The sequence below is a fragment of the Halichoerus grypus genome, chromosome 10, assembly GCF_964656455.1.
Source record: "Halichoerus grypus chromosome 10, mHalGry1.hap1.1, whole genome shotgun sequence".
In the NCBI taxonomy this organism is placed as follows: domain Eukaryota; kingdom Metazoa; phylum Chordata; class Mammalia; order Carnivora; family Phocidae; genus Halichoerus; species Halichoerus grypus.
In genome coordinates, this window is record NC_135721.1 from 91,189,362 (window position 1) to 91,205,295 (window position 15,934).

The window sequence follows — 15,934 nt, forward strand, 5'->3', positions numbered from 1 at the left end:
TGGAGAGGTTGTGGAGAAAGGGGAACCCTCTTACACTGTTGGTGGGAATGAAAGTTGGTACAGCCACGTTGGAAAACAGTGTGGAGGTTCCTCAAAAATTTAAAAATAGAGCTACCCTATGACCCAGCAATTGCACTCCTGGGTATTTACCCCAAAGACACAGATGTAGTGAAAAGAAGGGCCCTATGCACCCCAATGTTCATAGCAGCAATGTCCACAATAGCCAAACTGTGGAGAGAGCCGAGATGCCCTTCAACAGATGAATGGATAAAGAAGATGTGGTCCATATATACAATGGAATATTACTCAGCCATCAGAAAAGATGAATACCCAACTTTTACATCAACATGGATGGGACTGGATGAGATTATGCTAAGTGAAATAAGTCAAGCAGAGAAAGTCAATTATCATATGGTTTCACTTATTTGTGGAACATAAGGAATAACATGGAGGACATTAGGAGAAGGAAAGGAAAAATGGGCAGGGGGAATTGGAGGGAGAGATGAACCATGAGAGACTATGCACCTGAGAAACAAAGAGGGTTTTAGAGGGGAGGGGGGAGGGGGGATTGGTTAGCCCGGTGATGGGTATTAAGGAGGGCACATACTGCATGGAGCACTGGGTGTTATACGAAAACAATGGATCGTGGATCACTACATCAAAAACTAATGATGTATTGTATGGTGACTAACATAACATAATAAAATTAAAAACTACAAAAAATAAAAATAAAAATAAAAAGAAAGTTGTGGTTTTAGGGGCACCTGGGTGGCTCAGTCGGTTAAGCGTCTGCTTTTGGCTCAGGTCGCAGGGTCCCCGATCCCAGAGTCCCAGGATCAAGCCCCATGTTGGGCTCCCTGCTCAGTGGGGAGCCTGCTTCTCCCTCTGCCCACAGCTCCCCCTGCTTGTTATATTTTTCTCTCCCCCACACACACAAATAAATAAATAAAATCTTTAAAAATAAAAAAAAAAGGAGAAAAAGAAAGTGGGGGTTTTGCCCCAGTTCCCACTGTGTCCCCAGGACCCTAAGGATGAGTACAAGTTTCAGGTGCTCCAGCTTTGTAACAGGTATAAGACTGAGGGACCAGTTCTTGTGGGAAGGCCCCTCTCCTTTGCCCTGTCCATCCTTGTTGGCTTGGGGTGGTCCTGCCTGCTTCTTTTCTGGAGTTTGTGTGTTGACGGAACAGGGAAGCGGTTTCTGGATACTCAGTGTCACCCTGAGGTAGGTCCCTGGGCAAAGCCCTGCCAGAGGCAGAGGCAAAAGCAGGGGCTTGCTAGAAACACACACCAGCTACCTGGCCAGGCCCCAATTCCCAGAGAGGAAAAGAGGCCCAGCTAGTGGCTCAATCTCAGGAGAGCTCCCTCTTCCCCCGAAATGTGAATCTAGTGTTAACTCTGCTGCCCTAGTACTGGCCTGTTGGCCTCAGTCTCTGGGTCAAGGCCTGCAACTGGGAAAATAGCTATGCTGGTTATCAAATGCTCTACCATGTTCTGCTTTGTGGCCACTTCCTCATCTGTCAGGAGACAGTGGACACTTTCCTCAACTTTCCCAAGGTGTCAGGGTCACGATATAGCCTGGGCTCAATAAATACAGGACTGAACACAAAGTAACAATGAAGTGGAAAACTTGGGATGGCATTGGTGGATGCCCAGGCCTCTCCCATGGAGGCCAGAGGAAGGAGGAAGGGGTCTGGGACCTGGGGTAGTTGGAGCTGGCAGGTGACATACACGGAGAGCTACCCCAGCAGCCTGCAGTCTGCCCTGTGAGTGAGCCTCAGCATGACCCCACACATTTCAGAGTGGTCCCTGATGTCCCTGATCCTCCAACTCCCCTCGGATCCCAATACCTGACGTGGGATGCAGACCTGGATTTCTCCCTGGCCCTAGTGTAGCCCAGTAAGGGAGTGTGTCTTGCTTGGAAGCTACATTTTTGAGTCTCTCTTTTTTTCAAAATTCTCATGATCAAAGGGAAAATGAGGACATGGTGACAAAGCCAATGCTTCTGTCATCCGTGTATCTTCTAAAAAGCACAATTTCTGCAGAGGAGGGTGGAGGCAGGATAACTTCTCACAGTCAGCTGGTCCCCCAGGTGGCCCAGGCTACAGACTTGGCCTTAATGACACTTTGAACTTTGGAAGGGAATGGGCCAATACTGAAGGTGCCTCAGAGTTCTCTTCAGGCTCGCATATGACACTGACAACTGTGGGCAAATAAAAACTCAGAAATCTGGAGCCCCTGGGTGGCTCAGTCAGTTAATCATCCGTGATTAAGCATCTGCCTTCGGCTCAGGTCATGATCTTAGGGTCCTGGGATGGAGCCCCACATCGGGCTCCCTGCTCAGCAGGGAGCCTGCTTCTCCTTCTCCCTCTGCCCCTCCCCCTGCTCATGCATGCTCTCTCTCTCTCTCCTAATAAGTAAAATCTAAAAAAAAAAAAAAAAAAAAAAAAACCCCTCAGAAATCTCATTAGTCAATATAACTGTTTTGATACTGATTCTTCATTCTGACTAACTCAGTGCATCAGAAGGGCCCAGATAGTTCTGGAGAGTTAAACCCAAAGCAATATCCCACTAATACTAGACAGCTGACCTTGGGTGTGGTCAGTAAAGTCTAGTTTGTCCCAGATGCTTGCAGGATTATGGATAAGATGGCAACAACCAGCCTAGGGTATGTCAATGTGTTAGGTCCCTCCAGGTGTGGAACCACATTGTCAGGGCTCAGAGGAGAAAGCCCTAGGGGCTGCTCATGGGACCAGATGGGGCTGGCCAACTCCAGCTATAGAACAAGAGAGCAAATGCCGTGGCCGTGGTTGGGGGCTGAAGGGCAGAGGTGGGCAGAAAAGTGAAAGCTACAGGTGCCGTTCGCATAGGGATCCCCATCCCAAGGTGGGGGAGCAATGTGACAAGAACTGGTCTGCCTCTGTTCCTGGAACTCCATGACTACATGGAGGAGGGAGGTCTGGGCATGCCTTCCCCAGAACATGGTTGCTGGCTGAGGTGAGAAAATGCAAGTGTGTCCTGTTGCCTGATCTCCCCCAGTTATGCCCCAGGTGGTCCCAGGCTGCCCTTCACAGTAGATCTGGGCTCCACTATGAGGTTGCTTCCTCCAGAAGCTCAGCTTGAGACAATAATTCAAGTGCAAGTGGTTTATTTGGAGGGGATTATAGAAAATACCAGAAGGGCAGTGAGGAAGTAAGAGTGGGAAGCAACATGTCAGAGAGAGCAGATGACAATGTGGGAGGTTAGGGCTCTGTCTTGCTGGGCACATCTCAAAAACTAGATAGGACACACCTCAGTGTTACTGTCCAAGGGTCTGGAGGCTGGGGCGTTCCCTCCCCAGCACTCTAGCCACGTCCCATAGGTGGAGAGAAAGGCTTCAGGCAGCAAGGCTCAGGTACAGGGAGTGTTTCCTTGTCAGCCAGGTGACACCCGAGCTTTACCGTCTCTTACATGTCGAAGATGGCATGCATGCCCTTGTTCCTGTGTTACTGTTGACACTGCCCTGGCTGGACTTGACCTGCACACCAGTGCTGTAACTTCCATATCCAGGTTTCAGAAAGTGCCTCTTTCTGGTCATGTTAACCATCTTCATCATCATATCCTACCTCTCCACACATGTACACATACACGCACACACAAACACATATGCACATGTGCGCACACACAGTGGTAGCCAGCCTCCAAGATGACATCCACTGATCCTCATCTCCTGGTCATCATACCCTTGTACAGTCCCTTCCCACACTGAGCCAGAGCTAATCTGGGGGACGATTAACACAAGGAAGAAGTGATGGTGTATGACATCTGAAGCTAAGTCACAAAGAGCAGTGTGGCTTCCATCTTAGTCTCTCAGAACATTCTATCTGGAGGAAGCCATACCAAGCACCCAGCGGCTCTGTGGAGAGGCCCACATGGAGAACAGAGATCTCCTGTCAATGGCCAACACCAACTTGTAGTCATAAGTGTGAGCCACCTGGGAAGTGGATTCTCCAGAGCCAAACTAACCCTCAGATGAGGGCAGTGTAGTCAATGTCTGAGTGTATCCTCAACAGACAATGACATCTGGAACCACCCCACCAAGCCACCCTCAGATCCCTGACCCACAGACACCATAAGAGATTTAAATTGCTTAAGCCATTAAGGGCAGAGTGATTAGTCATGCAGCATTAGATAACTGATATATCCCACTGTGCACACACGCACACTCATTCATGCACAAAGCAGCCTACTATCCATGAGCCATCAATCACCCCTACATTGTTTCTGCTTCACTTCAGAACCAAAAGTACACTGCAAATACACAAATAACCCAACTATCTTCCAGTTGGGTCAGTTGTCTAAAACTGTTTTTAAGCGAATGGGCTGTGTCTTCCCTGGAGTCCTAGGCAGGGAGATTTCTATGGAAATCCATGGAAGGAACACTCTCAAGGCAGCCAGACCCCTCAGAATCTTGCAGAAACAATCCATCAGCTCAAAACAGTTGAGGACTGCATCCTCCAGTTAGTTCTCCAGAAACAGCTGCCAGTGAAAAGTAATCTGTGCTCAGAGTTCAATGAGATAAGGAAACAGGTTTACAGTCTCTTCCATCTACTGGTAGCAGATTGTCCCACTAGTAGACGAGTGAGTCAACTAGAAGAGGCTGACCAACACTGTAAAAAGGTATCATGTTCTCAGTATCAGCCCCTGAAGGGCACACAAAAAAGCAAAAAGGCCACAAAAATGAAGTCAATGGGTCAGCTTATTTAAATGTTTTGCAGGTGTATTTCCTTCTTTAAAATGGAAGTGAAAACAGTCGAACATGCTAGAAGATAATTAGACCTCTTCGCATTGTTTCTTCAGCATAGTGAACTCAAATTTCCAAGGTTTGGTTGCAACAATAAAGGTGCAAAGAAACATCTAAAAGAGACAAAAAGAATAATCAGTTTGTAAGAAAGAAAAATGAAAAACAAACAGAAGTTTCTATTTCTGGGTGCTGGGATTTGGCTTCAGGGTGGCTAAAGGCAGCCTGAGCCAGTCTTGCCCCTGCAGTCCCTGAACTGTTAGACCTGAGACCGGATGGCAGGGGAGCTAGCCTCACTCACCAGGATGGACCCCTGCCAATTCACCTCTCTGTGATCTGAAGCCATCATGGATAGCAGGAGCCCAGAAACTGGTTATTCTCAGAAATCCTCATCTCCAGCTCTGGCCCTCATCCAGCCACGCTGACTCCCTTGCAGCCTACTGAGACTGCATGCTGCCTGAAGGGCCTGGTGAGTCCTTCCCAGAAGAGGCAGGAATACTACAGAGTCCTGCATGTCTTGGTGGGGCAGGTCAAGGTCTGGCCAGAGACAAGAAGCAAAACTTGCAGCCAGGGAACTGAGGGGACACATAGAGCTCTTTCCCAGGGCCTGCAGAATGAGCGAGAGTTTCAGGATCCTGGTGTGGGATGAGTTCACTTGTATCCCTCCTCTCACCCCTAAAATTTTTATTCAGTTAGAATAAAAATATAAATGAGGAATACCACTCCTACATCAATGGAAACATGAATGGCAACATCAAACAGAATTGAAGTTGTATAAGATACAAATACTGAGGGATCAGCTTGAGGAAGAAAATAAGACCAAGCTACCAGCAATCCAGACAGGCCATTGGAGAACTCTGGCCGGCCCAGAGATTCATCCTGGCTGGAGGGGCATCTGGGCCGGGCTCAGCTGTTTCTTGGCAGTAGTAGGAAGGGGAGGAAGTGGGCTTATCAGAGTCGACTAATAGCTTAACTTCTGGATCAGCCAAAGTAGACAGGAAAAAATCAGGAAACAGAGGAATTAAAAACCCAATTATCAGGATCAATCCTAGAGGACATATATTAAAAATCTTTAAGAAGTGAAAAAATACTGAGTAATTCAACTTCCAGGAACTTTGCCTACAAGGAAACAATAATCACACAAAGAGAAATAAAGAAGAATATTTATTAAAGCACTGTTCATAATAGCTAAAAGTTAGGAAAACTTAACCAATTCTCAGGGATCGGTTAAGTAAAATGTGGAACACAAGTAAATGAAATCACAGTTTCACTATATAATGCTCTCAAATAATTCTACAATTATACAATTATTTCTAGTAAGGTTGAAATATTTTAATATCCCTAGTAATCATCCATGTTTTCACTTCCAGGCCTTGCTTTTTAATGTCTTTTTTTTTTTCCCCCTGGAGCAACCAGAGGGCCCCTGTCAGGAGCCACAGTCAAGTCACTGGAAACCCCTAACCTCAACTCCTCAGCTTCCCACTTCCTGTCTGTCTCCCCTTGGCCAAACTCAACTGCAAGCCAGAGGGTGCCCATTGATGCGATCTCTAGAAGTCAGAGGGCATAAAGCACTGTTCATAATAGCTAAAAGTTAGGGCATGTTAATAGTTAGGGCAAAAAGCATGTTAAATACGCATTCCACTCCCCTCTCTCTAAGATAAACACTCAAATTGTTGAGAAGTGTTCCTACCCATTATAATAATATAAAAATATTTAGAAATCCTTATACTTTGTTATTAAATGAAAATCTAGGTTATAGAACAGTATACAGTATGATCCCAACTACACAAAAATACAAATATAAAATACAGAAAAGCAGGTATAAATAACGATATATTGACAGTGGTAAACTTTACATAAGGGTATTTATAGTTGATTTTAAGTGACTTTTGAAAGTTCCAAATTTTCCACATGAAATGAGTCAAGTTAATAACTATTTAAAATCATATCAAGTTTTAAATTTATATTCCAAGGAGCTCAGATGTTTGCCTTTTCTTCTTTTCTAAATCCCAATAAATAACTAAAGAAAGCAGATAAGGTCAAATCTATAGGAGCTCTGAAATGGGAAGCGACGCCATGCAAGGACAGAGACAGAGAAGACTCTCCTCATGATAAGAAGTGGATGCAATCAAGGTGACGAAGTCTACTGAATGCCAGATGTTCTATGTAGAAGATGAAAGCATGAGAGAAAACCAAGAGAGAGAACTGCCTCAAAACCCCACAAACCTTGAAGACATCCTCAGCTCTTCTCCTCTCACTGTCCATGGCCAATCCATCAGCAAATTTCAACCAAGCCTTTCAAAGACATCCAGAACTGAGTACCTCCACCATCCCAAACAGCATCATCTCTCATCTGAGCTAGTCCATTAGACTCCTAACAGACTCCTGTTGATCTTGCTGTCTCCACCCCCTGCCCCCATGCTGGCTTTTCTCCATGTGTCTCTCCATGTCTGCATTCCTTCTATTTTTACCTGGAGTGTCTTGAAAGACCAATGACTTCAGTGGGCTATGCCAACGGGCACACTTGCTCTATAGCTTCCACTGTCTGTGTCAATGGGCACTCTGCCCTCTGACTTCTAGAGAGGGCACCCTCTGGCTTGCAGTTGAGTTTGGCCAAGGGGAGACAGACAGGAAGTGGGAAGCTGAGGAGTTGAGGTTAGGGGTTTCCAGTGACTTGACTGTGGCTCCTGACAGGGGCCCTCTGGTTGCTCCAGGGGGAAAAGAAAAAAAGACATTAAAAAGCAAGGCCTGGAAGTGAAAACGTGGATGATTACTAGGGATATTAAAATATTTCAACCTTACTAGGAATCAGGGAGCAACCAAGTGAAATGGTGGGGAGATCACCTTTCACATATATCAGAATGAAAACATTTAAGATTCAACCCCAAGTGCTGAGGGAAAATGAACAACTGTGCACACCACTGAAGGAGGGTGTGCTGATTCAACCACTTTGGAGAGTAAAACGGAGATTGCGAGTCACGTGTGGTAGCCCCACCAGCGCTGAAGCCGCACGTGTGGCTAAATGGTGGACCCACTTCCCAGGGCACTCCAGAGGAAAGCTCCGAATCTGCTCAGTCTGCATGCACCCTGTCACTGCTGCATTATGGTTAAAAGTGAAATTTTAAGATGACCACAAATAGCAAGATGGTCAAATATGACATAATACAGCCATATAAGAGCTTAATATGCAATAATAAAAACAATTTTGCCTGATTTATATACACATTAAATGGCCCAAGAAATCATTTGGCATAAATAAATACTAACAGATTGTACCAACATAATAAATTTCAAAGCATACTGTTGAGTGGAAAAGAAAACAAGAGGAAGTTCCAAAATGTATGTACATTTTGAAAAACACACAAAACTCTGCACAGATTAATTTTTTTTAATGGGTAGGAACACTTCTCAACAATTTGAGTGTTTATCTTAGAGAGAGGGGAGTGGAATGCGTATTTAACATTTCACTGGTTGAAATAAGCGTTTTAAATTAATGTAATAAAATGACAACAGTTATAAAATCAAGCACATGGGTATTTGATATATCATTCTTAGTATCTACCAGAATTTTAAAAATGTTACTTAATTGAAAACTAGTTCCAGTAACTTATAGCTTGCTCCCTAGATGTAGCCATCCACTTGCATTTGGTGCTCTGCTGTGGTGCCCACTATTCATTCATTAGAATATGAAGATGTATTTTATTTGCACATGTCTGGGCAATTTTCAGGAACCACTAATCTGCCATTATTTTTGCTTAGCCATGTCTCATGCCAGCTTTAGGTATATACCAAATAGGTGAAGAAAATACATAAGACACAGACATATACATACTTGTGTATGCACCTTCAACTATGAAAGAGAAAAACTGGAAGTAACTTCTATGAAAAGATCACCAAGACAAATCTGCCCAGCCAAACCCAGCCCAGCTTTGCAGAATAGTGAGAAATAGTGAACGGGTGTTGCTTTAAGCTACTAAGTGTCTATGTATGTGTTGGCAGGAGTGAGGGGTATCAGCAAAAATTGATAGAAACAGTGCTCTATGTTTAGAACCTGGCTGTCCTTTGTCCTGAATATGATTAGAATATGGTTTAAAAAGGAAACTAGCATTAGGAGAAGGAAGGGAAAAATGAAGGGAGGGAAATAGGAGGGAGAGATGAACCATGAGAGACTATAGACTCTGAGAAACAAACAGAGTTTTAGAGGGGAGGGTGGTGTTGGATGGGTTAGCCCAGTGATGGGTATTAAGGAGGGCACGTATTGCATGGAGCACTGGGTGTTATATGACAATGGATCGTGGAACACTACATCAAAAACTAATGATGTATTGTATGGTGGCTAACATAACATAATAAAATTTAAAAAAATAAAAAATAAAAATAAAAAGGAAACTAGCAGGGTTGGTCCTATCGGTTTTTTCTGTCTGGTACACAGACCTGACCAAGGCCATACCTTTTGCATTTGGCGATCCTGTTGTAATAAGCAGTTTTCATTTTCTCCTGAAATTTTCTTGCACATTGTTCGGGCAATTTTGACTTCAAGAAAGTAGTCCAAACTCTCTGTGACCTGTCAAGGAGTAATTTAAAAATTAGATATCATAGGGGCACCTGGGTGGTTCAGTCGGTTGTCTGCCTTTGGCTCAGGTCATGATCCTGGGGTCCTGGGACTGAGCCCTGAATCGAGCCCTGCATCGGGCTCCCTGCTCAGCAGGGAGTCTGCTTCTCCTTCTCCCTTTGCCCCTTCCCCTCACTCGTGTTCTCTCTTTCTTTCTCTCTCAAAATAAATAAATAAAATCTTTAAGAAAATAAAAAATAAAAATTAGATATCATAAATGAATACATGATATCAATTGTCATCTCTGATAAATACACATGTCATTGACTGCTTAGGGCAAAGAACGTCTCCCCACCACCCTCCTTCCCGTCTATATTTTCCTTGCCAGAAATTTTGGGGTAACTGGAGGGGAAGAAATTCCTCCCTTGATCTCTCTTCCTCTGTCTATCTCTCATCATGGTATTGAATGTTAAATAATGACAACTGTCCCCAAGATAAAGCAAGAAAACTATTCCCCAAAGAATGTTTTCCTGGGAAAGGTAATGGTTTGCTTATTGGAGCTTGGGAAATAAACAGCAGAGTCTATAACAGCTTCATACCTAGTCAATATTGGGAGAAGAAGACATGCCAGAACTGAAATTTGCTTGGAAGGTATTGCTTTTCTAACTTCCTTCCTTGGCAATTTTAGCAATCCAACCCTATTCCACATGATACACCCTCCCAAGTCCCTGATTTCAGGGACTCTTCCTCTCCCATGAAGAGCCCCCCACCAGCCCTTGTATTCCAGAGGGCCCTATGGGGAAATGGAGATGCACAATGGCAAATGGAGACTTTTATTATTTAAAAATGAGAACAAGGTAAGATTTTACAAAACTTAAGGGAGAGAATGTATTAAAGAGAATGACCAAGTTAAACACAATAACTGACCCTAGAAGAGTAAGAGATCATTTTGAAAACATAGGAAACATTTTGGACATTCTCGAGAAGTTGCCTGGGCATTGAACAAAATGGTAGTGGTTGGCAGAATTCTAGGAACGGTTTCTTGAATATCATATATACTTTAAAATTTTCCAGTTATGTGTGTAAGTGTATATAAAGTGTCTGGAAGGACAGCCAACTGCTTCTGGGGGTGCCCTCAGGAAATGACGAGTCAGATTGGAAATGCAAGAAATTGGGTCATCGTTTCTATTTTTCAACTCAATGACTTCCAGACATACTCCTAGAACATTTTTTATGACTGGATAACAAGTTTCTCAACCTCAGCACTATTGACATTTGGTGCTGGATCAGTCTTTGTGGTAGGGGCTATCCTGGGCACTGTAGGGTGCTTAGCAGCGTCCTTGGCCTCTGCCTGCTAAGTGTCAGTTAGTGGCCCCCTCTGGTTGTAATAACGAAAAATCCCTCCAGGTATTGCCAAAAGTCCCCTGCCAAGCAAAATCCATGCCCACTTGAGAACCACTGCTTTATATTTGAGTAATATTTCCAAGTTAAAATTATCATAAAAACAAACTGCTCTGAATCATGCTCAACAACCACCAACTGACCATTAGCCCTAGCTTGACCCCTAATTGCCCAGAAAAGGGAAGAGGATAGGGGTCCTGGCTGCTGAGGCAGCCCTTCACTGTTTTCACAGACAGGGTTTCTGACTCTCCTGACCTTCCATGACCTCTTTCCTCTGGCTGCAATGTCCCACCACTTTACTCCATCCATATCACTCAGGCAGTAACATGTGCTCATTCACAACAGACAGCCTGGGTTTAAATCTTGGCTCTTCTACATAATAGCTGTGTGTCCCTGGACAAAATACTAAACCTCTCTGTGCCTATATCCTTTTCAAAGTGGAAGAAAACAGTTCCTACATAATGAGTTGTAAGATCTGAATGAGCATATGAAAAGCAACCAGGTCTGGCACAAAGTAGACTGTATATACAGTTGACCCTTGAACGACATGGGGCTTACAGGCACAATCAAAAATCCAAGTGGAACTTATAACTCCTCAAAAACTTAACTACTAATAGCCTACTGTTGACCAGAAGCTTTACCAATAACATAAACAGCCAACTAACACATATTTTGTGTGTCATATATATTATATACCGTATTCTTGAAATAAAGTAAGCTAGAGAAAAGAAAATTTTATTAAGAAAATTATAAGGAAGAGAAAATATATAAATATAGCACTGCACTATATTTCTTGAAAGAAATTAGCATATAATTGGACCCACGGTGCTTATTTTTACCATCATTCACCTCGCACAGAATCTGCAACAGAGTCTCAGTCAACTATGAACTAGAGCAGGTAGCTGCAAACTTTTTCTTTAAGGACTCAGAACACACAATCTTGTCAGTGCGGCACAAAAGTAGCCCTAGACTGCACTCAAATAATGCGGGTGGCAATGTTCTAATAAAACTTTATTTATAGACATGGAAATTTAAATTTTATGTAATTTTCATGTCACAAAATATCCTTTTTTAATTTCTTGTAACTATTCTTAGTTCAAGGGGCATACAAAATAAGCAGCAAGCCAGACTTGGCTGCAGGCTATAATTGTCCAGCTCCTGATAGAGAGCTTTGTACTTTTAAGTTACATCAACCAATAAGATATAGATAGTTGTTCTCTTTATATAGAGCCTGTGTGTGTGTTACTAAATTTAATCTGAATTATCACCAAGCATTTTTCTTCTTGCTTTTGTTTTGTTTTGAGTTAATTTTATTTGGGGGGGGGGTGTTTCATTCTTCCTTACCTTTTTCTTCAGTGTGTTTTCCAGTGGTATGTAGATGGAAGGTCAAGGAATTTTAAATACCTCTGTTCTAGACTCTTTTTGAACCTGTTTCTACCTGATTCTTTTGAATTCTTACCTGCATTCAAGAGTTTACAGTGAGCTGAGAAATAAAATGTACATTCCTGAAAAAACTAGCACACAGTACAAAATGATGTATAATTTTTGAGACATGAGAATTCGGTGTACTTTTGATTAAATAAAGCAGAACCATCTATTTTTGGAACTGAAAAAGCATAGATAAAGACAAGTCTGTGAAAGTGGAATAGTTCACTATTAATTAGTTTACTACATATAAATGAGCCCCCAGGGCAGTTGATGTTCCTGAGGCTTTAACTTGGCCACCCAGTGATGACAAACATCCTGGCCCCAGGTGTCCACTATCCAAGAAACACAAACAACATAACCAGGGTCACACAAAAGAAAAGGAGGAAGCCAAGACCCACTGAGTGTGGAGGACGGCCAAGGGGCCAAATGTCCCAGCCTCATAGGGACATGAACCTGCCAAATGAGCCTTCTCTCCTGACCCCATTAAGAAAACAGGAACCTCAGCAGATTACTGGTGACCTGGAGGGATGGACAGCAAAGGCTAGAGAGCAGAGGGTGGAGAGGAGACAGGGCTAGTGAAGGAGGAAGAGGAGCACAAAGACTGTCCCTGTACAGCATGTCACTCCGATGTTGCAGGGTAGCCCCCTTTTCCCATCAACCCCTCTCTCTTCCCTTCCTTAAACTCCAGCCAGACTGGCTGAACCTCCATTCCTTCTGTGCACCTACTGATTCCTCTCTGGGGTCCCCCCAAACCACAGTCCAATCAATTTTCTTGAGAAACATTGATGCAATGCTCTCTTCTATGATATGGTCCGTATTTCAATTCCCCCAACTACATCTTTTATAGGGTTTTTTTTTTTTTTTTAATCCAAGGGATAATACAAGACCACATATTGAATTTAGTTGTCATGTTTCTTATACCTCCTTTAATCAAGAAGTTTCCCTGTTTTTTCTCCTGGTCTCTCATGACCCTGATAGTTTTAAGAGGTCTTACAGAATGCCCCATAATATGGATTTGTTCCTCATGATTTCCTTCAGGGGGTGGATTTTAGACAAGCCTACCATGCACAGGTGATGCTATGTCTTTTCCATGACTTCACATCAGGGGCACATGATGTTAGTTTGTCCCAGTGTTGGTGACAAGCATTTGGTGAACAAGGCATTTGTCAGATTTTCTGATTGTAAGGGTATCTTTTCCCTATTGTAATTAATTAATGAAAGAATCCCTGCAGCAATTTGTCCTCCACCACTCTCCCACCCAGTGGGTGTAGGACTCATTGATGATGTTTGCCTGAAATAGTTATTGCCATGATGCCATGATGATTTCCTACTTACACAGTCTTATATCTACAGGTAGGTGTTTTTCTGTAAAGAAGAGCCTTCCCTTCCTTTTTTCAGTGAAAGGAGAGGATGCAAAAGCAGCAGGGCCAGGACTTGCACTTTCTTTGCCTTTTCACTGTGTTATAATTCATACCTATAATGACTCATTCGATGAAATCAGCCCAAATTGTCCCAGACTTGGCCCCCTCAACAGCCTTCTTAGACTCTCACCTATGCTTTCTGATATGACTGTAATCAATTTTAAGTTATTTTAATGGCTATTTTATAATAGAATAATAAAAGATGAAGTGTAACTAATTTTCCTCCAAAAACCCCTAAAATAAAATTAATATATATTTGGCTAAAGGCATCTCTCAGCTGTTTTCCACTCCCTGGGGTCTGTGCCCTCTGTGGATAATGGGCCCCCTCATGACCGCATCTTGGAGAGAAAAAGCAAAGAGAACATGCTCACCAACCTGCTCCTGGGATTTCAGGACCTTTACCACCTTGAAGGTGTACTTGTCTTTGCTGGTCTTGTTATACTCTTTCATGGCAAACCACAGGGCCTGCTGCACATAGACGTAAGTTTCCGGGATGTCTTGGAACTTCCTCACCACCTTCGACCTGCCCCAGGTGTGGACACCTCTGGACACAAGGGTCACAGTGGCCACCAGGAACAGCAGGCTCAGGCAGAGTCTGGCCATGGTACTTAGCCAAGGGGGTATAGGCTTTGTTCCTTCTATCCTTCCAGGACTGGGGCAGGACATGGGCTGGGCTGGCCCTGCTGCTTCTACACCCTCAGGTCTTCCTGGCACTGCTAGGGACAAAAGGGGGAGAACTTCTGTTAGTTTTGTGTCCTATGGTCTTCTCTTTCTCCTTCCTCAAAGAGAGGTAGAGTAAGAATTGGGCAGTCACAATTCAGACCATTTTCCCATCTTTCTGGAGGGAATGCTTGCCTCCATGCACTCACACTCCTTTCCTTCCCTACCAACTGACCCCTGCCTCTTTGCCTGCGAGGTTCCCACACATCTAGTGCAAGTGTCTCTCTGTATCCGGTCTCAGTGCACAAGAAGGCACAAGAACCTGAAACAGAAGCACTGCCACAGGAAGAACATGGGTCTCGAAACTCATCTTGTTTCCTCTTCAGGAGCATGTATGAAAATCCTCAGCTGAGCCTTTGTCTGGCCTCAAAACTGCCCCCACCATCTCTCCCATTTCCAGTTAGGCTCATTAGCCATCACTGGGATCTGTTTATGGAGTATTATTGAGTCTTGCCAGGCCCTATAATAAGGATATCACATGTTTCTCTTATTTAATTATCTCCCTTGGGGCCACATAATGAGTAGTCCCTTTTACACAGGAGGAAAGTAGGTCTCACAAAGAGGTCAAGTAAATGCCTCGGGCTACCTGTCAGAGCTTTACTTCATTGCCTGAAACACACCTTTAGACCTACCTCAATCTAACAGATGAGTAAGTGTAGATCACAGCTTGTGATGTGCATTTGCTCTTGAGGAGATTCCATTCTCCTATAAAAGGTGAATCAGGATGTAGTTCATGAGACAGAGGCACAACAGTTAATGTGTTAAGTATAGATAATGAAGAAGCAAATAGCCTGACAAGTGTAGGGGCCAGGGGCAGGCCACATCAAGGAAGCCACCTGGGCATGAAGATTATTTTGATTTAAAAAACAATCAAAACCCAGCAGATTCAGGGAAATTTCTTTACCTCCTCACCTCCTCCAGCCACCTAAAAAGAATTTAGAGGCCCTGCTCCAGGAAGAGAGCTATCACCACAGACAACTACATTATGATGTGAACATGGTATGGTAGACAGGGGGGAACCTAGTAAGGCCTGTTGGATCAAACTCCTCTCTTTGTCTCATTGTTTCCATGGGGCCAATAAGTATTTGTTTACCAAATATCAATTCTTTTTCTTTCTTCTTGAGGATTACATTTCTTCCCTTTGAAGTCCCAGACTCCACCCTCCTTTTCCTTAGTTCAGAATGACTTATATACATCAGTTTGCCTGACTGTCTTTGGAATTTCTATGTCTGTGTGGATTCCCCATATGTATGAAATTACATTTGATTTTTCTCCCGTTAATCTGTTGCATGTCAATTTGATTCTTAGTCTGGCTGGAAGGACCTTGAGGGAGACAGGAAATTTTTCCTCCCCGACAGAGACAAAGGCAGAATCCAAAGGTTGTGTTCACCACAGACAAGTGCTAAGTATAGCTTGCCTAAGTTGAGCAAGGAATGTGGCAGCAGAACCTAAGGACAACTGATATCCATCAGACACTAACTACACATGAGATACATGGAGCACAGAATATTCATAAGGTCTTATGTCAACCAACCAGCGATGATGCCATCATGGCCCCATGTGTCCTCACCCCAGGAACCACCAACCAAATCCTCAACATGTCCAGCTGTGCCAGGCAGACTTACCTGTGTCTCT

At 43.6% G+C, this 15,934-nt stretch overlaps 1 protein-coding gene across 1 annotated transcript; it reads right to left on the reverse strand.

The window, feature by feature from the left end:
* Positions 1-4,809: 4,809 nt before the first annotated feature.
* On the reverse strand, positions 4,810-14,182 carry LOC118534875 (cystatin-13-like). The gene is made up of 3 exons (XM_036090955.2): positions 13,955-14,182; positions 9,228-9,341; positions 4,810-4,893 (listed from the first exon to the last, which is right to left on the reverse strand). The coding sequence occupies exons 1-3, from the start codon at positions 14,180-14,182 to the stop codon at positions 4,810-4,812; spliced, it is 426 nt and encodes a 141-aa protein (XP_035946848.2).
* Between the last annotated feature and the right edge of the window lie 1,752 nt (positions 14,183-15,934).